At 45.0% G+C, this 23,487-nt stretch overlaps 2 protein-coding genes across 3 annotated transcripts in view; one reads left to right on the top strand and one right to left on the bottom strand.

Moving 5' to 3' along the window:
• LOC146785159 (solute carrier family 53 member 1-like) overlaps positions 1 to 23,487 on the top strand; it is an 831,379-nt gene that overhangs the window by 664,855 nt on the left and 143,037 nt on the right. For both annotated transcript variants that reach the window (XM_085633963.1, XM_085633962.1), the window contains exon 5: positions 2,781 to 2,871. In XM_085633963.1, coding sequence (XP_085490089.1) covers positions 2,781 to 2,845 — 65 coding nt within the window. In that variant the 3' untranslated portion in view covers positions 2,846 to 2,871. The remainder of the gene's footprint in view (positions 1 to 2,780; positions 2,872 to 23,487) is intronic.
• PLPP5 (phospholipid phosphatase 5) overlaps positions 1 to 23,487 on the bottom strand; it is a 247,391-nt gene that overhangs the window by 166,041 nt on the left and 57,863 nt on the right. The window lies entirely within an intron of this gene.

Here is a 23,487-nt window from a genome sequence, read left to right as displayed (position 1 = left end):
TTAGAGCAGGCTGAAGTTCAGGGTAGACCAAATAGCTGTTAGTGGGTAGCAGAGATAGGATCAAAAATAAATTAGTGTAGAGCTCTTCTAAGGGATGCCCTCACACACAACACATGGTTGAGATCTGGGGAGTAGAGAGCTCACCTCCTCCACTTGACTGGCTGAAATTTGGGTTTTTCAAACGGGGTGGATGTGCTAAACAAGCAAACACTTGTTGGGTCTCTGGCTATTTATGCACTGTTAATTGCTATTTAAAATGACCAGAATTCCCAATCTGATGACAGCAAATGATTCGAGCAAGTGAATCTGTATAAGATCCAGTGCTGGAGGATTATATTACCTACTGGCGGTCGCCAGTAGGTAGTTATAGTTAGGACCACGTTTCCATAGGAAAACCTCAACATTCTATTTTGAATAACTTTGGCGCCGGTCGACGAATCCTCGCGAATTTCTCAAAATAGGTGGGGCGCTACGCTCCGCTCCTACCCTGAAAGTCTCGGGGGGATTCGTCAAGCGGGGGCTGAGATAAAAGGGGGGTCCCAAAACGCGTTTTTCCCATGCATTTTTCCATAGGACCTTTAGAACGAGCTACAGCCCGAACGGCTGAACAGAATTACTAGAAATTTGGCAGAGAGGTAGTCCCTAGGTCAAGGAAGTGCCTTTTGTAGGTTTGGTGTAAATCTGTTCAGTAGATTCTGAGAAAATAGCCTTTAAATCAATATATATATCTGAGCCCGCTTACGGTACGCTTACCGTACGCTTACCGTACGCTTACCGTACGCTTACGGTGGCGTGCGCGAGCGCGATTCTGATTGGCTCTTAGATCTTAGTAAACATTCGAATCGGCCGAAACCAGGAAGCGGCGTCCGCCATTTTGTCTCTCGCACTGAGTGTTGTTTATCAAACATGATGGCCAAAAACATGTTACGGGGCTGTTTTGACAACTCCCTCCCACATAGTCATGTTGAGGGAGTCCCCAAACATCCCCCAAGAGCAAAAACGGTTTTATTTTTTTTTCGGCAATTTCGCGGGGTACGCTTACCGTACGCTTACCGTACGCTTACGGTAAAAAAATAAAAATAAAAAAAACACTATCCACACTTACCCCACCCCCTGTGCTTTTGGTGGCCGCAGGCCACCAAATGTGCAGGGCTTATTAATAGAGAAAAAAAACGTAATTTTGGCAACATGAAATTATAAAATCGAAATAAAAAAAACACTATCCACATTGACCTCACCCCCTGTGCTTTTGGTGGCCGAAGGCCACCAAATGTACAGGGCTTATTAAAGTTGATAAAAACCGTGCACGGAACGAACTGCGTTAAGTGGGCGCGCACGCCACAAATGGCGTAAAGTAACTTAGCATTTAAAAAACCGTACAAATTCACTGAAAAAACCATAGGTTTCACACATGTTATAGTTAGGAAATAGCATTTAAAAAACCTTGCTAATTCACTGAAAAAACCATAGGTTTCACACATGTTATAGTTAGCTGGACATTTTACTGATAAAAAACCAATGAAATTCCCCCGTTATAGTTACTGTAGGCAACTATAACTCACGCGACCGTAATCCTCTGCTGATGACATATGTGTCTTTATGAAAAAAAAATATTTGTAATATATGTATAGCTAAAATTTTATGGAAGAAGATATGGGCAAATAAGTTTCTAAATACAGTATTAGCATCAGCAGAGGATTGCGGTCGCGTGAGTTATAGTTGCCTACAGTAACTATAACGGGGGAATTTCATTGGTTTTTTATCAGTAAAATGTCCAGCTAACTATAACATGTGTGAAACCTATGGTTTTTTCAGTGAATTAATAATATGCATACAGCTCAACGCACCCTGAATTTGTTTTGGCAATGTTTTATGTATTAACTAACGCCCAACTCAACAGTATTCTCCATCTACCTCAAAAGAATAAACATTTCCAGGAATTCAAACATATGCCCATTGGTTACATGCAGGTGTTTGTAGCAACATTACTTACCTTGATAGACAGTTGTGAGCATCAGTGTTACTCAAGGATCTTTGGGAAAACAGTATGGAACCAACTAAGCAGTTTTATTAGGGTAAGAACATGTGACATGACGTTTACACCCAGTGCTTTGCAGTTTCAGGAGGGATTTTAACCCTCTAATATATGTTATGATTAATTAAATACATAATCAGCAGCTTACAGATATCTGTTGATAGTGCATTAACCACCTGAGCTATACTACATTGTGAGTTATTATACCCAGAGGCCCTCATTGAGAACTCCACTGGATCCCAATACACAAACGAGCACAATTCAAACTCTTCACCCACATTTTCAATGCACTACATAACACAAGCCCAACATAGCTCAGCAATGGCTTCTGTTTTTGCAGACCCAAAAATGGCAGCCAAGCCTTCTCCTACATCGCTCCAAAAGTATGTAACGACCTGCCCCTACACATAAGAGCCTCCTGCTCCTCACTTCTTGAATCCTGCAAGAAGCTGAACACCTGGCTTTGCGAACATTTGCACTAGGCCCTACGTGTGGCGAGACTTTCACACTGCTCAGCGCCAGGATACCCTCCCAAGTGATAGTGTGCTCCACAAATTTGCATTACAGAACAGGATTCCAAAAAGGTAACCAGGTGCCTCCTGCTACTTTTCAATAGTTTGCAATGTGAGAACCAATAAAAACGCTTAACTTCATTAGCAGAATCACATGATCTAAAAGTTATTTTTGGCATTTATTCCCACAGTACCTCTAATCAGAATAAAGAAACTTTCTTTTCTTTTCACAGAACTGCAGAATGTGCATGGGAAACAACTTCCAGAATATGCCTGCCCAGCAAAATGCAAAAACTAACTGCACTTGGAAGAAAAAAAACATAGGTATACTTTCACGTTTGAATATTTAAGCAAACACACTGACTAATATTTGTTTCTAGAATATACAGACATTCTTGGAGAAAAAATTGAAATTTAGCTATTTTAGAATTATTACGTAACAGAACGTTAATATCAAGAAAAAGACACTTAAAAAAAGACTCACTCCTTGTAGCCTTGATTTTGAATTTCCAAAATGTTCACGTGTTGAGCCATAAGCATGGAAGACCAAGGACTGACATTAGCTATTTCGTGGCAGCGTCGTTTTTAAGTAATAAAAAACTGCTACACTGCAAACTTCAGAACCAGAAGACACAAGTTCAAATCCTGACTTTCCTATTTGGAAAAATTTGATATTGGGCAGATGACGGTAAGTCTTTCTCTCAGTTCACTTATCTACTAAAGAAATTTAGACTGCTTTGAAGCAATTCACTTTGTAGTGTGGCTATGCAAGGAAAATGTATCCATTCACAATGTGGCAATGCCAAGCTTCCCCCCCATGAACTCCAGCAGTTTAATTACAGGAATTGGTAGATCACACGCAGGGACCGCACCAACGGAACAGGAGGAGGAATCTCCATCGTCCACAGGAACACCCTCAGAGTCTCGACCAGCACCGACGACACCCTCAGCACCGCCGAACACCTGCACTTCCAGATCCACACTGATCCCAACACCAGGGGCGTAACACGGGCCCCCGCAGCCCCCGCTCCAGGGGCCCCCTCACTCTCAGCGGAGGGAGACTGCTGCGCCTGCAAGCAAGCCTCTTCAGTCTTCGCAAATAAAATGGTGCTCCTGCGCGCACGGCCTCCCCAAGGCCTCTAAGCCTCCGAGTCTTCCCTCTCTTTCTGTCTCGCTCATCAGTTAGTGAAAACAGAGTCTTCTAGAAACGGGTATTACCCTCTCTTTCCTCCTTTCGTTTTTTAGGTCTCGGGACCATCCGGTCTGCCGAAGGCAGAACCGGAAGTCGAGAGATTTAATGTTTTGGAGAAGAGGGGCTTGAACCCGCCCCTCTTCTCCCCTGTTCTCCATTGGCTGGCCTCTTCAATGCTGGCCAGCCATTGGAGAAGAGGTCCCGTCACTCCGATCAGGCCCCGTCCTTTTCGGATCGGGGAGCGTGTTTTTTGCAGAAAGTCTAATTATCTCCTCCAGCCAATGGCTGGAGGAGATAACAGCAGAACACGCCCCCAAATCCGAAAGCTCCGCTGCCTTTCTCCGAGGCATTTCTGCTTCGCCTCGGAGAAAGGCAGTGGTGTGCTTGTTTGCATTCTCCACAGTTCCCCGGCCGGCAGTCTCTTCAATTCCAGCGTCTTAGAAGAACGCTTGTTTGCATTCTCCACAGTTCCCCGGCCGTCTTTTCAATTCCAGACCACAAACAAAAGCCAAGAATTAAATATCTGTACTGTCACATTCCACTCCCTCCAACCCCCCACCGGTGAGAGTGGTCTCCCTGCACACTGCCCAGCCCCTCTGCTCGTTCTTCAGAGGTTCTCTTGTATGCCTTTTCTCCTGCCCTTCACACACCCTGCCCTCTGACTCGCGGGAGGGGGGCCTGGTCTGAACTTTGCTCTTCGCTGCCCGGGAGAGCTGCGCACAGGGTTGTTTTCCCTCCTCGCGCCTTCTCGCGGGTGTCCAGTGTCACTCCCCGGGGCAGGCCTGCCTCCCTTCGCGCAAAGGCGCTAGGAAGGGCTGCTTCGAGGGGCCCTGCGAGGCAACAGGCAAAGGACACAGAAGCAACGCAATTTCAACCCAGAACCTGGGGGAATTTCGGACACAGCCATTGGAAAAATGCCTATGAAACACGAGGAGATGTGAGCCCTGAAATTACAAGGAGATCCACATCCTACAGTGCAACGGGGCGGCCTCGAAAACCAGACGGACGAGTCCTCAGAAATTTAACCTCAAAAAGGACGGCCAAAAGCGGTAAGAACTTGCCCTAGTGACGCTGGTTATTTAGAACCGAACTGCCTTTAGATCCCCGCCGTGTGCACAAAGGGCATCTGAGACGAGAAACTGTGGCTTGTATATAATATTGAAAAAGCATCCACTTGAAGCCCTAGTGACACCACGACAATGTTACTGCTCCTGAGTTTCAAAAAGAGACAACAATATAATCATGCAGTGGCTGAACTCGACAGATTAAGAAATATATCCCAAATTATATATAACAGTCGGTAGACGCATGCCTCTACAGTGTTCTCTTATATTTTGAAACCAGAATTGGTCAAGTTCGTATCCTTTCAAAGTTCCCTTTTCAAACAATCATTATCAACGCCAAGTCTGGCCCTGGCACGGTAGTGCGATTTTTGTTTAGTATTAATAAAATTTGACACTTCAGACAGCAGTTTCAGCAGAGAGGACAAAGAAGGAATGGGCATGGAATCCAAATACTAATCATGCATATTAGTCTGGCCCACTGGCATTTTGCGATGCTGCAGCGTTTTCCTCATAATTATGGATTTGCCAAACTTCCCAAATAATGCTCGCATAATAAATCTCGCTTTTGAGAGTGATTAAGCTATTGACATTGTAAATAACAATGCCGTTTAAGTGTTTTAAAAACATTAACAAAAATAACGTCATGAGCAATGCCAATAGCTCTAACTTTAACAATGCCGAGACCGTTGCATTGTAAATGCTTGTTTGCTTCCCTGTGAAATGGATCCAAAAAAGAAAAACCTTTTTGCTGGAAACGTTGTCTTTTTCTGACACAAGTGCAGCCTCGGGGTTGAGAGAAATAAAACATTCCAAATGTGAAAAATAAATAACTAATTAAAGCAAGACAGAGTGGTTGCAAGGTGGCCAGATTGATTTATTTACACCTAAACACATTAGGGCCACTTTACAGTGTTTGCCAGTGAAGTGATACTTTTGTTTTCTCCTCTCTCTTTGAACACCATTGTGTTCCCTGTGTGGGAAAGTGCACCTTGCCTGGAGGTACTGAAATACCTGCTTGATGGGTGAATTGGAAAACAAAATGTTTACAGCGACTGTGTGTTTACGAATGTGGTCGTTTTAACCCCTTCAGTGCCCGCCCCTTTCCCCGCCCTGTGCCGGCCGTTGCATTAGCGGGCGGGGTCTATGACGAGCTGGACTCGTCATGGGCACAGCGCAACCGCGGCCCATGACGAGTCCAGCTCGTCATGGGCACTGAAGGGGTTAAACCATACTGCCTATGTTTTGAAAGGATATAAGCAATGGGCACTGAAACGGGTCCCTTCCGGGCCCTGTAGTCATGGCCTTACCTATTCATGCAAAAGCACTCACTAATTTCAGAATAATGAGTGTAAAAGGAAAAAGGTAACCATCTTGTTCCTGCTTACATTTCACATGCTTTACTTAATCTTGCATTCCCTATGAGTGTTTCCTTTTTCTAGGATGTTAATTTTTTTTAGGCAGCATATTGCTCTTGTCTAGTGCGTAATCACATCCAGGTGTTTATAGCGGGTCAGTGCAGTGCAAGTTTCTCTAAGTGGGGCAGTATGGTGTTCAGTGGGGGAGAGGATGTGGCGCTATGGTCAGAGCTGCTGAGGGAGCACATTCCTGTGCTACACCTTAGAAGGCGCCGCAAGATCTTAAAAGCCCTGGTGTCTTAGCACCACCAGGTGGACCCTAGCGGTGGCAAGTGTGGATTAACCTTAAAGGCCTGTCCACCACTATCCATGAAGTTCACCTCCAGTCTTGGGGTTAGACCTATGAAGCAGCACACCATAGAGTGGTAGTGACTGTTACGGAGGTCTTAGGACCCTTGAGCAGGGTTGCTCTAGGGCAGTGCGACCGCACCAGGCACTAACTTCAGGTGGGGGCGTCGTATTTGTAAGTATAATATGGTTTTAAAAGGACTTGCTGCCTCCTTCCTGGCCTCCAACATTTTTGGGTAACAATAAAAAGGTCTTGATAACTCCAGTGATTAATGTTCTTAGTAGAGAGACATGGTGTTTTATCTAGTGGAAGGTTTGACTCATGAAAAGGAATGGCAGAGGTGTAATGTGCATGCTGCTAAGAACATGTGCCATGCAGATCACAAAGTGCACATAATGTGAATAGGTCAGTGGGTTACTGCTTTTGTCAGAGACCCTAATGTTACTTGCAGTTAATAAGTTAAAATCCTAACATAGAACAGTGAGCTATTAACTGTCATGCAAGATCTGCATGCAAACTCCAAGGTATAAATTAGAGTTATGTTTTTTTCCCCAGTCTTCGATTATCCTAATGTTGCAAAAAAAGGGTTCATTTGGGTAGAAATCAATTCTGATTATTAAAGAGAACCCCCAACCATGGTATTATGTTTTTAATTCTGAGTTTGTGTTTCTACAGACCAATCACTATTAAACTATGCTGCCTACTAGTATGGTTGTCATGTGACCCCTACACCGTGTAGTCCTTTGTCTTATGTAACATTTCCTACAACGTGATTTACACACACATGAATGATTGTCTCTGTGTAATATGTGTGATGTAAAGTGCTCGGACACCCTACACTGGTATTAGTGGTGCTGTAAATTTTCTGATACTTTATAATTTTGAAAATGTTATACATGCTAACAGTCTCTGCAAAGATATTTCCTTATTTGTACTAGTGGAACATACAACCGCAGCAATGAGAAAGGTGACCAGTCAACCTTTGCAAAGGGCCCTCCACTTCACAGCAGATCAAGTCACATTTTTTAGTAACATTTGATGTGTTTGAGCTATAAACAATTTATTAGTTAAAATCGTCAGATTATGCAGCAGATGATGTATTATGTGGCAAATATGGCAAAGCCATAATTATGTGGAAAACATTTGCAAGCTAGGATATTTTGGCATTCATGTTTGAACTGCTCTTGTGGAAAAAGGGAGGAGAAGTGCTGATGACAGAAACTCCATGGCTGGGAGACAAATGGCTTGCGTTTCCACTTTTAAGGATATTTGGGACATTCTGTGATTGGAAACGTATCCCACTTTGTCAATGTATTTTAATGTCAATAACACACATTTAACCTTAAATAAACATGTGTATCTATTGGTTACATTGAATAATGTAATAAGCTGTAACGGGTTAGTGAAATGGTAAACGAATACTAAAAATTGGGATATTTTGCTCGTTTTGCCGCACCTCTCACTCCGCCCACTGACCCAAACCATTGGTTATTCCCGCCCTCTGATTCCCCTCCCACAGTTCCCTTACTTTTTTTCCCCCACTTCGACCACTGCCTGGCACTAACATGCATTAGACACAACTGTGGGCTTTTACCACTGGGTCTCTTAGAGAATGACACCTCAGGTCCATACACAGGGACTAAACACAGCATGTTTCTGGGTTCTCCGCACAACGTGTTTGCTATTTGACGCCAGACTTCTGCAGCTTGTGTTGAGGAAATTAAACATCCTCTTGTGCTTGTATAAAAACATAGCTGCCAAGTGTCACTGGCACCATGTTGTGTCCATTCGTAGCTTTTATCCAACAACACTTTGCATGCTGGAATGTGGAACCCCACTTAGATGGTCACAGCACAACTCCCAGAATGCAATGTGCTGTTGGCTTAAAATCCAGGTCTGGCTGGTGGTGTCACATGTGACGATAGAGCCATTTGGAGGCAATGGTGAATCTGTAATTTAGCAGGCATGTCTATACTCTTAGTAAATTGTAAATACCGCCAGTGTTGACACACTGAGGTCTGAGGCCTCTGTTATGAAGTAAGGCCCAGTCTGGTGGTTGAGGTCAGTCCTTGTGAGGGAAGCTGCTGGACTCGTTTTTACCATGCACTTTGAAAGTATTTTCACCTTGATGCAAGAAGAAAGTTGGATTGTTTTACAAAACATGCTTGATTTTTGTATATTGGTGGACTGGTGATTGCTTTATTTTGCACTTTGAAAGTATTTGCACTTTTTCTTTACCAACTACCCTTTGTATAGATTGTCATTAGGTACTTAATGATATGGTTTGTTTTTATTCTACACGCTGTCTTATTTATGGTGTTGCTTGCCCTTGTCTGTAATAAGTGTACCTTAAATCTTGTATTTAGCATGGTTTACACTACAGAAATGATGAATTAAAACAGACAAACATCTGCATCAATGTTCTGAAGCATCCAAACAGTTTTCTTCCTCAGCCTCGTTTGCCTGCCCGTTTTGCAGTGCTTACTAATAAAGACATTATGATTGAAATGGTTTCCTCAGTTCACGTTATTATCATGCACAACCCTTGACAGTCACTAGAGTGTGGCATGCAGATAATTTACCAGTCTATTTCTCTTGACTTTCGCAGGATACTGAGTTATAGCTTGTGTACTTCTCATGTATATTGTCAGTCAAGTTTTTATGGAATTGCAGGTTTGGGTTGGTATTGTCAATTCTATGTCAGACCCTTCATAGTTGTTCTTTGTTCTTCAGCCATAGGCAGTTCCTGAGACAATAGGATCGCTTTTTGGCATTGTTCTGATTGCTGTCTCAGGTAAATAATCTGCTTTTGACAGTATTGTTACAAATGGCGTAGCATGTATGTTAAGAGTGTTTCCCACTTTCTCATTAGAACGTAGAGAAAGACAATACAGAGGCATTTCATTTAAATGTTGGAGGTTTCAAATCAAAATATGCTAGATTTGTGGGTGGTAGGGCAAAGTGGTAGATGGTGGGCCGCACCGCCGGGGTGGGGGGGGTCCCTCCATGTGCTTTGCAAGGGGGCCCCCTTAAGTTTCGTTACGCCACTGCCCAACAACACCCTCAGAGGAACACTCATCTACAGACCCCCAGCACCACGGCCACAGTTCATCGCCGACTTAGCGCGCACACCCTCGCCTCCACAGACTACATCCGCCTCGGGGATCTGAACTTCCACCTCGAGAACAACAACGACACCAACTCCACCACCTTGATTGACAACCTCTGACTCAGACAGCTCGTCACAACACCCACTCACTGGGCCGGCCACACGCTTGACCCCATCTTCTCCGCAAGCTCCCACGTCTCCTTCAGCCACACCACCGAACTCCACTGGACCGACCATCGCTGCATCCACTTCACCTTCCGGAAACCCACAACGCACCACCACACTCAACAGATCCCTCACCGATGCTGGAGCAAAGCCACTTAAGACCAGCTAAACACCACCCTCGCCCTAAGCCCACCCGTCGACCCCACCGACCCCGCCGCCCGCAACCTTAGACAGTGGCTAGACGACTGCGCCAACACCCTCGCCCCGCTCAAGAAACCCTCCAACAGACACACCAACAAGAAAGCCAGTTGGTTCACCACGGACCTCCAGGCATCCAAGCAAACCTGCAGAGAAGAAATGGCACCGCGAACAGACGCCGGACAGCTGCGCAGCCAACAAGAACGCCATCCGCAGACACCATCGCCTCATCAGATCCGCCAAAAGGACCTCCCTCAAAGACCGCCTAGACAACAACGCACACAACAGCAAAGAGCTCTTCAACATCGTGAAGGAGCTCTCCAACCCCAGCTCCAACACCAACGACATCCCACCTTCACAAGACCTATGCGACGCCCTCGCCAGCTTCTTCCATCACAAGATCGCAGACATCCATGACAGCTTCAACACCCTGACCACCCCAACAATCACCGAGACCTCCGACCTCACAGCCACCACCCTCTGCTCACCTGGACCGACATAAACGACGACGACACCATCAAAATCATGAACACCATCCACTCCGGCTCTCCGTCAGACCCATGCCCACACAACATCTTCAACAAAGCCAGCTCCACCATCGCACCCCTTCTCCGCAAGGCCATCAACATCTCCTTCAAGACCGCGACCTTCCCGGAAAGCTGGAAGCACACAGAGATTAATGCCTTACTCAAAAAACCCAAGGCGGATCCCAAGGACCTCAAAAACTTCTGACCCATCTCCTTGCTCCCGTTCCCAGCGAAAGTCATCGAGAAGTCCGTCAACAGACAACTGACCCGCTACATCGAGGAGAACAGCATCCAGGATACATCCCAGTCCGGGTTCCGCAGCAACCACAGCACCGAAAATGCCCTCAATCGCTGCCACTGATGACATCAGGATCCTACTGGACAACGGTGAAACTGAGGCCCTCATCCTCCTGGACCTGTCAGCTGCCTTCGACACTGTCTGCCACCGCACCCTACGCACACGCCTCCACAACGCTGGAATCCGTGACAAAGCACTGAACTGGACCACCTCCTTCCCCTCCGGCAGAACCCAGAGCGTCCACCTCCCCCACCCCCTTCCGAGCCGAAGCCACCGAGATCTGCGGCGTACCCCAAGGATCATCCCTCAGCCCGACATTGTTCAACATCTACATGGCACCACTCGCTCACGTCGCCAGACTGCACAACCTCAACATCATCTCCTACGCCGACGACACCCAGCTGATCCTCTCCCTCACCAACCACCCTCTCACTGCCAAAACCAACCTTCACTAAGGAATGAAAGCCGTCACCGAGTGGATGAAGATCAGCTGCCTGAAGCTGAACTTAGACAAGACGGAAGTCCTCATCCTCGGCTCCACTCTCTCAGGGTGGGACGCCGCCTGGTGGCCGACCGCACTGGGAGCAGCACCTACACCTACCGACCACGCACGCAACATAGGGTTCATCCTAGACTCATCACTCTCCATGACCAAGCAAGTCAACGCCGTCTCGTCCTCCTGCTTCAACACCCTCTGCATGCTTGGCAAGAACTACAGGTGGATCCCAACCGAAACAAGAACGGTCACACAGGCCCTCGTCAACAGCAGGCTAGACTACGGCAACGCCCTCGACGCAGGAGCCTCGGCCAAACTCCGGAAACGGCTACAATGCATACAGAACGCCTCAGCACGCTTGATCCTCAACATTCCTCGCTGCAGCCACATCACACCCCACCTAAAAGACATGCACTGGCTTCCCGTCAACAAGAGGATCACCTTCAAGCTCCTCACCCACGCACACACACAAGGCACTTCACTACACTGGACCGACATACCTCAGACAACTCACCTTCTACACCCTGAACCACCAGCTCCGCTCACCTCGCCACTGTCCCCCGCATCCGAAGAGCATACACCAGCGGAAGATCGTTCTCCCATCTCGCCACCAAAACCTGGAACACACTCCCCATCCTTCCACGGCAGTCCCAGGACCTACTCACCTTCAGGAGGCTACTCAAGACCTGGCTATTCGAGCAGTAGCAACACACCTCCTCTCAGCGCCTAGAGACCCTCACGGGTGAGTAGTTCACTTTACAAACGTTATGATCGATTGATACTTAATAGAATATCTTGTGTTTTAAAAAAAAAAAACAATATAGTCCATCAATCCATAAGAACAAAAGTTACTTACCTGTAATCTGTGGTTCTCCAGTATTGGTATCTGTCATAGATTCAGATGCCTGAATCATTACCCGTCGTAGGAGTGGGAGTCCCACGGTACATAAATATGCACATAATAACCATACCATAGGTAATATAGAACCAGGAAGTAGAGTAGCTAGAAACTAAAAGGAAAAAACTTCCACCTCTATGACTCGTCCAAATCATTATAAAGAGTCCAAACTGCAGCCAATCAGGCAACAGCACCCTCCAGAATGCTCTCCTCAGAGACTCAGGCTCTCAGATTCTCTCGCACCAGTGTGATCCATAGTGAAAGGAGCATAAAAGAGCCTCTGAGGGGAGGTGGGTGGGTTGCATCTGAATCTATGAAAGATACCAATACTTACAGGTAAGTAACTTTTGTTCTTCTTCAGTATCAGGGTATCTTTCATAGATTCACATGCCTGAATCAGAGTAGAAAGCAGTACATCCATAATAATGCTCGCGATATACATAATAAAGCATATGTACATAGAAACATTATGCAATAACTATATAGTCGCCAGTAGATAGTTATAGTTAGGACCGAGTTTCTATAGGAAATCTGAAAATTCTATTTTGAAAAACGTTGGCGCCGGTTGACGAATCCTCGCGAAATTTTCAAAACTAATGGGGCTCTCCGCTCAGCTCCTACCCTGAAAGTCTCGGGGTGATTCGTCAAGCGGGGGCTGAGAAAAAAGGGGGGTCCCTAATCGCTTTTTCCCCATGCATTTTCCCATAGGACCTTTAGTCGAAGGTACAGCCCGAACGGCTGAACAGAATTACTTGAAATTTGGAAAAGAGGTAGTCCTCCGGTCAGGCATGTGCCTTTTGCATATATGGTGTCAATCTGTTCAGTAGTTCCTGAGAAAATTGCAGTTAAAAGTGCATAAATATCTATAAGCACGCACCCTAACGTGCGCAAGCGTAATTCTGATTGGTGGTTACATGTCAGTCAACGTTCGAATCGGTCGAAATCAGGAAGTGTCGGCCGCCATTTTCTGTGTTTTGTGTGTGACAGTGAAAAAGAAAGGTGGAGAACGTGAAAAGGGGGCAGGATAGAGAGTTCCTGACCCTCTAGCCTTTGTCAGGGGGTCCCTGAAGGACCCCGAAGGATGAAAAAAAACATTTTATTTTTTTTCAGAAAATCGCGGGGTGCGCGCACGGTGAAAAACCTTAAAAAAAAAACATTTTAAACGAGCCATTCCATATTACAGGATACAGTCAGTCAATCTATAACTATATACATAGGTAGTTTATTGTAAAATAAATATATAAAAAAATATAATACATACATAACTTAGCATTTACCTTACAAATTCACTTCAAAAACCATAGGTTTCACACACGTTATAGTTAGGAATTAGCATCTAAAAAACCTTGCAAATTCACTTAAAAAACCATAGGTTTCACACAGGTTATAGTTAGCTGGACATGTCACTCGTAAAAAACCATTGAAATTCCCCCGTTATAGTTAGTTCAGATAACGATAACTCACGATAAAAACATCGGGAAGGGGGCCGCGTGGCCCCCCTCGTGAGGCCATAATTTGCCCCGGGGACCCCATCCCCCGGGGCCAGCCATTGTTTTGTTAGATGTATTTTTTGGTTGGGGAGGGGGGGCCGCGTGGCCCCCCTCCCAGGCCATTTACGGCCCCGGGGACCCCATCCCCCGGGGCCTGGCATCTATTGGGGGCCGTGGGGGGTCCCCAATCCCCCCACGGTCCCAGCCGGCTCCCCGCGTACTGCGGGAGCCGGTATTGCTTTTCCACATGGGGAGCAGCTAACATGCTGCTCCCCATGTGGAAAAGCAATCAGCTTTGCTTCATTGAAGCGAGAGCAGATCTCCCTGCTCTCACTTCAATGAAGCAAAGCAGTTTGCAATTACAGGGCGGGAGCTGCGAGGCTCCCGCCCTGTCATTGCAAACTACAGTGTCCCAGGGGTGGGCACCCCGAGACACTGCAGGAGCCGGCCCTGGGGGTGGCGGTCCCCAGGGCCTATTCAAGGCTCCAGGAGGGGGGCCGCGTGGCCCCCCTCCCACACTGACAAGTTGCCCCAGGGATGGCGGTCCCCGGGGCTGGGGGGGCCTGAGAGCCCCCCCATCCCAAATAATTTCAAGCCCGGGGTGTGGCGGTCCCCGGGGGGGCTGCGAGCCCCCCCACCAATTTTCAATAAGCCCCAGGGGTGGGGGTGGTGGTCCCCGGGGCTTCGGGGGGGCTGTGAGCCCCCCCGCATATAGTATCTTTGAGCCCCGGGGGGGGGGGCGGTCCCGGGGCAGTGGGGGAGGGAATTGGGACCCCCTCACACTTTAATTCTGCCCCCGGGATTTGGCCCCCCCGGGGACCAATTACCAAAGAAGCGCGGGAGCCCCGTGCTTTTTTTAAAAAAATTCGGCCGAAATTCACGCTCCGATTTATATTTTTTTTAAAAAAATGCTTTTTTTGGCCCTGGGGGTCCTTGTGGGACCCCCTGAGCAGGCCTAGGGGGTCAGAGTGTTTCTACCCTGCCCACTTGTCGCGTTTGTTTTATAGGTTTCAAGATGGCTGCCAACACTTCCTGATCTGGAGTGTTGACAGCCAATTAGAATACAGCTCGTGCACGGCAGGGTGCGTGGAGGGTGCGCGGATCCTCCGAGGGCATAGATATATCTATTTATTTTTTTGGGTGGAACCACTTATTTTTACAAGCAGGAAAGTAGTTTATGCTATGCTTTAGCATAGCATATCTATCTTTTTAACTCTAATTTTATCAGGAACTACTGAACGGATTTACATCATTTAAGCAAAAGGCACAAGTCTAAACTGAGGACTGTGGTGGTTTTGAGTAATGCTGAGGACATACGCTGGTGCTGAGTAATGCTGTGGTGGCGCTGCACTGATAAGTTAGTGCTGCGTTGGTAGTGAGGTGGTGCTGTGTCTAAGGTGGAATGGTGGTGCGGAGGTGATTCTGCACTGGGGCTGAGTGATACTGAGGTGGTGTTGTGGTGGTGCCGCTGAGTGATGTTCAGGTGGTGCTGCTGCTTAAGTGGTGCTGAGTAACGCTGAACGGTGCTGCGCTGATGCCAAGGTGGTGATGCACTGTTTACTTGCAGGATATATTGTTAATAACCTTACATGCCACGTTTGGAGAGCACGAGGAGGCATCCCTTCATATTGGTTTATTTCACCAACGATTGAAACCTAAAAGAAAGCATCAAAAGTTGAAAGCACAACTTAAAGCTGCTTCCATTTTCATAAAACGGAGCAGTAACAGCATGTTTACCTCTTAAATCATATCCAAATAATCACACTGTCAAAAGCACAATGTAAATAGGTTCATCCTAGGGTGGCCTCCTCTTAAACTACACTTCCATTAATTATATTATTTAAGGTTTGGACATTTGAACTAATGGAATCAAAAATGTTCTAGAACAAAAAACAGCATAGCCTCCGGCTGAAAAAGCGCTTGTGAATCCAAAAACTGTGGAAAACAAGATAAAGACATGATTTGCAGCCCTTGGCTGAGCGCATTTGGAAAGCCAAAGAAAGCCCAGGCAAAAGAAAATGTAGTGCGCCGAAACTAACTTATATGGCCGATAGTGAAGGGATCCAGGTAACAGGGGCCTGTCTACAAGTTGTCACCAAAACAGCAAAAGGAGGGACAAATGTGCACTGTTCACCAACAAAAACAAAGGTACATAAAGGAAACAATCTAGATGGATGGGCGTGCTGAAAGCCCATACAGTAGATACAGCAGGCCTCGAAAGACAGTGCATGCGCTGCTTAGGCGAGACCTAAAAAGGGCTTGTTTTCAGTGAAAAAATGTGTTTGTGTCCATGTTGTATTTTGTTGTATTTTCCGGACGCAGACACTAGGCCTACCCACACGAGGTACCATTTTTATCGGGAGACTTGGGGGGGGATGCTGGGTGGAAGGAAGTCTGTGGCTATCCGCAGATTCTAGAACTTTGTCACAGAAATGCGAGGAAAATGTATTTTCTTTTTGTCAAAGTTCGATGTTTGCAAGGGATTTTGAGTAACAGCCTGGTGAGAGCCACAATGTTCACCCCAACAAATTCCCCTAAGTGTCTAGTTTTCAAAAATGCACAGGTTTGCCAAGTTTCTCTAGGTGCCGGCTAGGGCCCAAAATCCACAGCTAGGCACATTGCAATAAAGGGGTCAGTTTTCAGTGGAAAAATGTGATGTGTTCATGTTGCATTTTGGGATGTTTTCTGTCTCGGGCACTAGGCCTATCCACACGTAAGATACCATTTTTATCGCAAGACTTAGGGGAACACAGAATAGTAGAACAAGTGTCGGTACCAATTGCATTTCTCTGCATTTGTGCCTTCAAAATGTAAGACAGTGTATTAGAAAGAAAACATTTTCAGAAATACCCTCTAATTCACATGCAAGCATGGCTACCCACAAATTTAGAGTTTAGAAAATAACCACCGCTTCTAAACTCCAAATCTTGTGCCCATTTTGGAACTATTTTTCACTCTTTATATTTTACCTAATGAATTGCTCTGTACCCGGTACACAATAAAAAAAAAAACATTGCAAGGTGCAGCTCAGTTATTGTCGTCGCGTACCTTGGGTTCTTGGAAAACCCACAAACCCTATATATCCCGCAACCAGAAAGGTGTAGCAGATGTAATGGTATACTGCTTTTGTAAATCTGCCATCGTGATGGGAAGTTACAAGTGAAAACGTCGAAAATGGCCATTTCTTTCCTACTATCAATATTTTTTTTATTTCAACGCTTACTTTCTTTAGGGAAATCTTAAAGGAGCTACACAAATGACTCCTTGCTGAGTGCAGAATTTTGTCTAGGTTTCAGAAATACACAGCTTTCTGGAATCCACCAGGAGTTTCACGCCCATTTCCATGACAGACTGGAAAGAGGTTGAAAGTACAAAAAAAAAAAATAGGAAAAATGGGCTCCTAGAAAACTGTTGAAAATTTCTTTTTTTTTTTTTTTTTTTAAATCAAGTCTGCCTAGATTCTTCCCATCTGGATAGGACAACTGCCTGAAGCTCAACATGGACAAGACACAGATACTGATCTTCGGAAACAAAAGCTCCCCATGGGACGCATCCTGGTGGCCCTCAGAACTCGGACCTACTCCTACCCCCACTGACCATGGCAGGAACCTAGGCATCATTCTGCATAACAAGCAAACCATGATAACTCAGGTCAACTCGGTCTCCTCCTCCTGCTTCTTCATCCTCCTCCTTCTGCTTTGTAAGATATTCAAATGGCTACCCCAAAGCTCAAGACACTCCATCACCCAGGCCCTCATCTCTGGCCAACTGGACTACAGCAATGCTCCCTATGCAGGGATCACAGCTCACCTTCTCTAAAGACTATAGACCTTACCGAACGCCACAGCCAGACACACCCTAGATCTCCGTAGACAAACCCACATCAGCCCTTATTTCAGGGAATTCAACTGGCTATGTGTACAGAAAATATGCCAGTTAAAGCTTCTGACCCACACATACAAGGCCCTAAACAAATGCGGACCCGCCTACTTAAAACACCGCCTGAACTTCAGCCCACCCCACACCTCTGCTTTCCTTCCTCTAACCCTCACCCCCACATCCAACATAGCAGATGTGAAGGTCACTCTTTCTCCTACCTAGTAGCGAAGTCGTGGAAAAAGCTACCCTTTCATCTACTGATATCCCCATCTCCGCTAGAGTTCTGAAACTCCCTGAAGATCTGCCCATTCCAGTGGCGTAACACTAGCCCCCGCATCCCCCATGGCGCGTGAGCCTTTGCTCTAGGGGGCCCCGTCAGCAGTACGCAGTCACGCACAGCACACTGGCTGGCACTGTGCATGGGTGGGCAGTTTTCAGGCCTACTGACTGGGTGAGAGAGCTCCTGCTTAAATGATTCTAATAATTACATAATGTAGCCAATGCAGCGCAAGGCTCTGGGGGCACAGCAGGCTGAGTCTTTAAAAAAAAAAAGAGTCACAAGAACTGGTGTGATTGCAGTGCAGCTTGGGCTGCTGACCAGTGTTGCAATCAGCCAATCGGATGGTAGCTAACATTTGTGCTTTTATTCAAGCATATGGTGTCCTATTGTTTACATGCTTCTCATTGAGCAGGATATACCACCAGAGAGGAGTTAAAAACTGGATGAAATACTGTCTCGTTAAAAATTAACACCTTGCGTGGGATACATTATTTGGCATGCAAAAAACAGAGTTATGAAGAAGCAATACAACTAGAGTTGTTCTTGGCCTGTCGAACAAAAAAACTTCAAAGCTTTTTGGATTAATATTAATAGACTAAACAATGAAAAGGCTTCTTCTCAACAAAATGGAAACAACGTTCCTGCAAACTGCCTTTCAGGTCAGGTCAAAGTGTACTTTATTTGGCTGATTATAGCCATCAAAGTACAAATAACAAACAAGCCAAAACACATCTACAATCAATAGAAACCATAAAATGATTATTATTAATCTTCATAGAGTCCTGCTCCATTCAAAATTCATTATCCACAGGACAAAATACACTCGTTCAAATGATGCAACAGTTCAGACCACTAACACATAATTAGGTCTGGGAATAGATAAATGAATAGGGTAAATAGATAAAATACAATTAGCCCAGCTTGGTCTTATTCGACATTACATGTAAAGAAAAAGACATAAAAATACATTTTGAAGTAACATGATTCAAAGCGGTGTCCACAGGGAGGTTCATAGATAGCCTATTCCTACACCTAATTGCACCCGTTCTAAAACTTGCTACCCCAAAACAGACCATGGGTGAGGCCAGCATTTGTAAGTATACCAACGCCGGCCTAACTTGCTTGAAATTACATCCTCTAAGCAAGGGAATAATAAATGTTCTGCGAGTTATAATATGCACAGAAAAATTTTATATGAAGAGTATTCTGGTCCGAGAAATTGTTGCAAGGAAAAGGATTTAATGTTCCCTCTTTGAAATACCCTTTGGGGAATGCAAGGAGCCAGGAAACCATGTTCAACCTAAATCTTATCAAAACAAAACGATGGTACGGTTTGTTTATATAGGATAAATATGGTTGTATCTTCCGACCCAGGCGCAGTATAGCAAAGCTTCTAACCATGGGTTTTTTCAATTCATTCTCCTCCCTTAGTACTCTGTCTTTCTAAAAACTCCTGCTTGAGGTCTCTAATGGCCGATTTACCCAATGCTGGGGGACTCAAAAATAAGTCTGGGCGGCCAAGAATTTCCATCTAGTCCTTAATGTATCTAAGCCACGGAATGTCTAAACACCTTTTCCAGGGTGAGACAATCTTCAATGACCAATTGATTAAGATTTGGGGTAGCTTGTGCCCAAATTCTCAACCAACGCAATAACCGGGCAACCGCAATCTGGTCAGAAATAAAACCTACTCCTAATTCCTTCTGTATGTTAAAAACTGGCGTAGAAGCAGTGACCAAAAGCAATCTACGGAAGAAAATCTTTTCAATCCCCTGAATTTCTCGGACATCTGTATAACCCCAGATGTCACTCCCATAAGTCGCCATAGGGAGACACTTAGCATTATAAATCTTTATAAGTGCGGGGATTGGTTTTGAACCTATTCTTTTTGCAAAGTCTAGAGTGACCCCCGATGCTCTAGCTAATGCATTCTTCGTGTATGCACGCTGCGAGCACCATGAGCGCTGGTCGTCAAAAAGTACCCCCAAGTATGGAAACACGGGGACTTTTACTAGCCCTAGACCCTTGCAATAGAATTTGACCTTCCTTGCCCTCTTTGACCCTATGGACATAGCATGTGATTTTTTAAAATTGGTGATTAAGTTCAATGACTCCATAAAATTTGTAAAACAATTTAAAAGGGTTTGCAGCCCCCTTGCGGTGCTGGCCACCAACACCGCATCATCAGCATACAGAAATGCAGGAAGCATTTTGGAGCCGGCTCTGGGGATGTCTTTACAACAGGAAATTAGGGAATCCAATAGCTTATTAATATAGAGAGTAAAGAGTAAAGGGGCCAAAATACACCCCTGCCGGACCCCTCTTTTTACTGCCCATGAGTCAGTCAGGCTACGGGAGTTGGTGAAAAACTCCCTTAAAAGAGCATGGTTTTGCCCAAGAGAGACACTACTTACCCCAAAAGAAAGACCCAAAGTAAATAAACTAATTTGTGTCACCACTTTCGGCATACACACTAATCAGATTCGGAAGTTAATCACAAAAAATTGGCACATTATTCGAAGCATAGATTCCAGCATTGATGTCCCGATGTTTGCCTTTAAAAGAGGCAAAAATATAAAAGATCATCTTATCAGATCATCAATGGAAAAACCAGTACAATCAACAAGATCGCTGCAGTCAGCATGGGGGCTACCAGAGATAAAAGGGCAGTATAAATGTGGCAACTGTGTTGCTTGTGAAATTCACGGGCAACACAAAAAAATTTGTGCATGATAAGGTTGATCAACTAAACTTTTTTGCAAATTGTAATACCAAAAATGTAGTTTATTGTATACTGTGTCCCTGTGGACTACCATACATAGGCCAAACTCAACAAACCATTAAGGCACGGATTGGACAACATCGAAGTAGGATTAGAAATTTAGTCCCGAATGCTCCCTTAGTAAACCATTTTCATGGAGAAGGGGCATACAGCAAATGATATCCGCTGGCAAGTGATAGACAAAGTAGTTGCCTCTAGCAGAGGTGGAGATCTATCACAGGCACTTCAGAGACTAGAGTGCCGTTGGATCGAACGCACTAACTCGATTGCGCAAGGGTTGAATTCAGCAGAAGAATGGCGTGGGTTTGTCACTACCCTTGCCTAAATGGATTTGTTGATTATCATGGCTCTATATATTTGGTAATGTTGATCATTATGCAGTTTTGTTGTGGCCGTCGTGTTTATGTAACACTCTGATTGTTTCGGCTAAGTAGAATCGGTCATCTACGCCGATATGAAAGATGATACAATTGTACTTGTACATGAGATAATATCATAGACAGAATGCTGCCTTCAATGTGACAATGTTACATGTGTCTAGTTTGCAATTTTGTGTATTGAGGAGGGTTGCCCAAACAGTAAGGGGCCATTTTTAAGAAACATTGACTAAAAAATGATTTGGATATAAAATTACAGGCCATCGCTGAAATAATTACATGTTCAACAAATAAGGGAAATTTTCCTCAGGGTTGCACTTATGGAAGGCTTTCATTTTTTGTCCTACACAGCTGATTTCGTGCCTCTCCAACTAAGGTCACTGTATAATTTCCAAAAAGAAAATAGGGCGATTTTCCGATGCCACAGTTAGATTGGACAATGTCCATTCTATCTGCACACCCTTCGTACTTTTAAAGGGGCTTGATTTATCACATGGACCATATGTGTATTTGGTTTATTCTCTTATTCACCACTAAATGAGATTGTACTATACGGAATCAAGAGCTTGTCTCTGCTGTATTATTAGGCTGCGTATTGCAACATGCCTGCTATAAAAATATTATATCGCTACTATACAGAAAGTTTAAATCGCACCGTACAACTCTATTGAACATCACTGCCTTACACTGGTGGCTTTGTAAATCGCATCGTACAACTTTATTAAACATCATTGACTTACACTGGTGGCTTTGTAATGAGACGCGTTGAGTTGCGTGGCAACCGCTTTAGCGTGTTAGAAGTGCCGTGATTGGTTTGCATAGGTTCTTACATGCTGGTATTATAATTTTCCACCCTATAATAATGGACTTCCTGCCTGTTAAAATAATAATATTAGTATTGCAATATATGAAAGTGAGCTCCTTGAAACTTTGATAATGTATATTTATTGTCCATTGGGTGTTTGAAGAGTACTGTGCATGTAACGAGTTACTTAGCAACGTATCTCGCGTGAAAGAAACGATGTGATTGGTTTGCTTGCAGCCAACCACGGTTATATTCTGATCGTAGTTCACCACTCTGGGTGATTGTACCAAGCGGACTGTTTGCCGCTTGCCCGGACTAGCGCTAGACGATAGCCCGTCTTCGTGAGAGGTAAAAAAGTTTTCCTAACATTTGTGCATTGAATGAGATGGTGAATAGATAAACCTTATTTTAAGGTTTCTCTTTTTCTTTTAATTTGATTTCAGTAACTCCCGATACCAGCGACATTGAACTCGCGGTTGACATACTACGGCTTTATCTTTTAGCCTCATCGTTATTACACCTACTCGCTTGCGCTTAAAAGAATTCATTGGGCATATTGTGGAAATATGGATTTTTCTGGTCAGTTATGTCCCCTATCTTGGACCCCAACGGTTCTATGTACATGTTACAAGTACATGTATGTTCCCTCCAGTTCCAGCTATGAAGACGCAAATACATGTGCGTCCACCGTTAACATGTCCTCTTTCAGATCCGCCATGAATGGGCCGGATATTCCATTCCTAAGTACGAAAGGCCACCGCCTTTATATGGTTCACTTATGCCATTTTACAGTCCAGGCAAGTAGGCCCTGATTCTGTCATCAAGCTTTTCTTGCTTTCTGTCTCTGAAGCTCCAGTCCGAGCCTGCATCTGTGACCATGAACTTTGTCTCATTCCCTGCGCGGCTCACGAAGCCTGACATCAGCTTGCTGCCTGCCAAGAACTGTATTTCACCTTCGAAATTATCTGCTCCGATTCCTGCCCAATGCATTCCTGTCTAGTAGCTTAAGTAAACATTCTGCCAGCTACCGAGCAAAGGCCCGGTTTCTCTGTCTTCATGCAAGTAATTCATAGCCCTGTTACTATGGAAGACTCCTGCCCTCGCATCTAGTGTAGACACTTAGACGCTTGTACACGCACTAACAGTCAGTATAGTCAGTATAGAATAAGATTCTACTCTGAGAGACCTCTCTTTTGGATAACACAGTTCTTTAAACATAGGATGTTAGATATGATTTGGGATTAGGTTGACTTGACCCTCCAGACTTCTGTCGCCACATGTAGAGCTAAATGTCAAGTCCCCTTCACCCCCTAGTTGCACGTCAATCACACGTCATGCTGCTGTGCGCGCATCTCTGCCAAGTATTTCTGCTGACATTGCGAAATTCTTTCATGTAACCACCCTCTTATGACATCACATCTGATGACGTTCTTTAAATCACTCCCAGTTACGCCTATTTTTGCTACACATGTGAAATGTTATCTTTGCTATCAATTGTTACGCCTCTTGTATTGGCCTCACTGTAATGCCTATTGTATAAAAGTAATTGATTGTCAATAACGTATGTACTTCACTTCCTGAACCTTCGTGGTGATGGAACTTGGAGCAACCGATTATAATCGACCATTAGAATAAAGCCCATTCCGAACCTCTAATACCACGGCTTCTGCCTCTTA

This window comes from Triturus cristatus, chromosome 11 (assembly GCF_964204655.1).
Source record: "Triturus cristatus chromosome 11, aTriCri1.1, whole genome shotgun sequence".
Classification (NCBI taxonomy): Eukaryota; Metazoa; Chordata; class Amphibia; order Caudata; family Salamandridae; genus Triturus; species Triturus cristatus.
The sequence above is the reverse complement of the archived record's forward strand: the minus strand, read 5'-3'. Positions and strand labels throughout refer to the sequence as shown.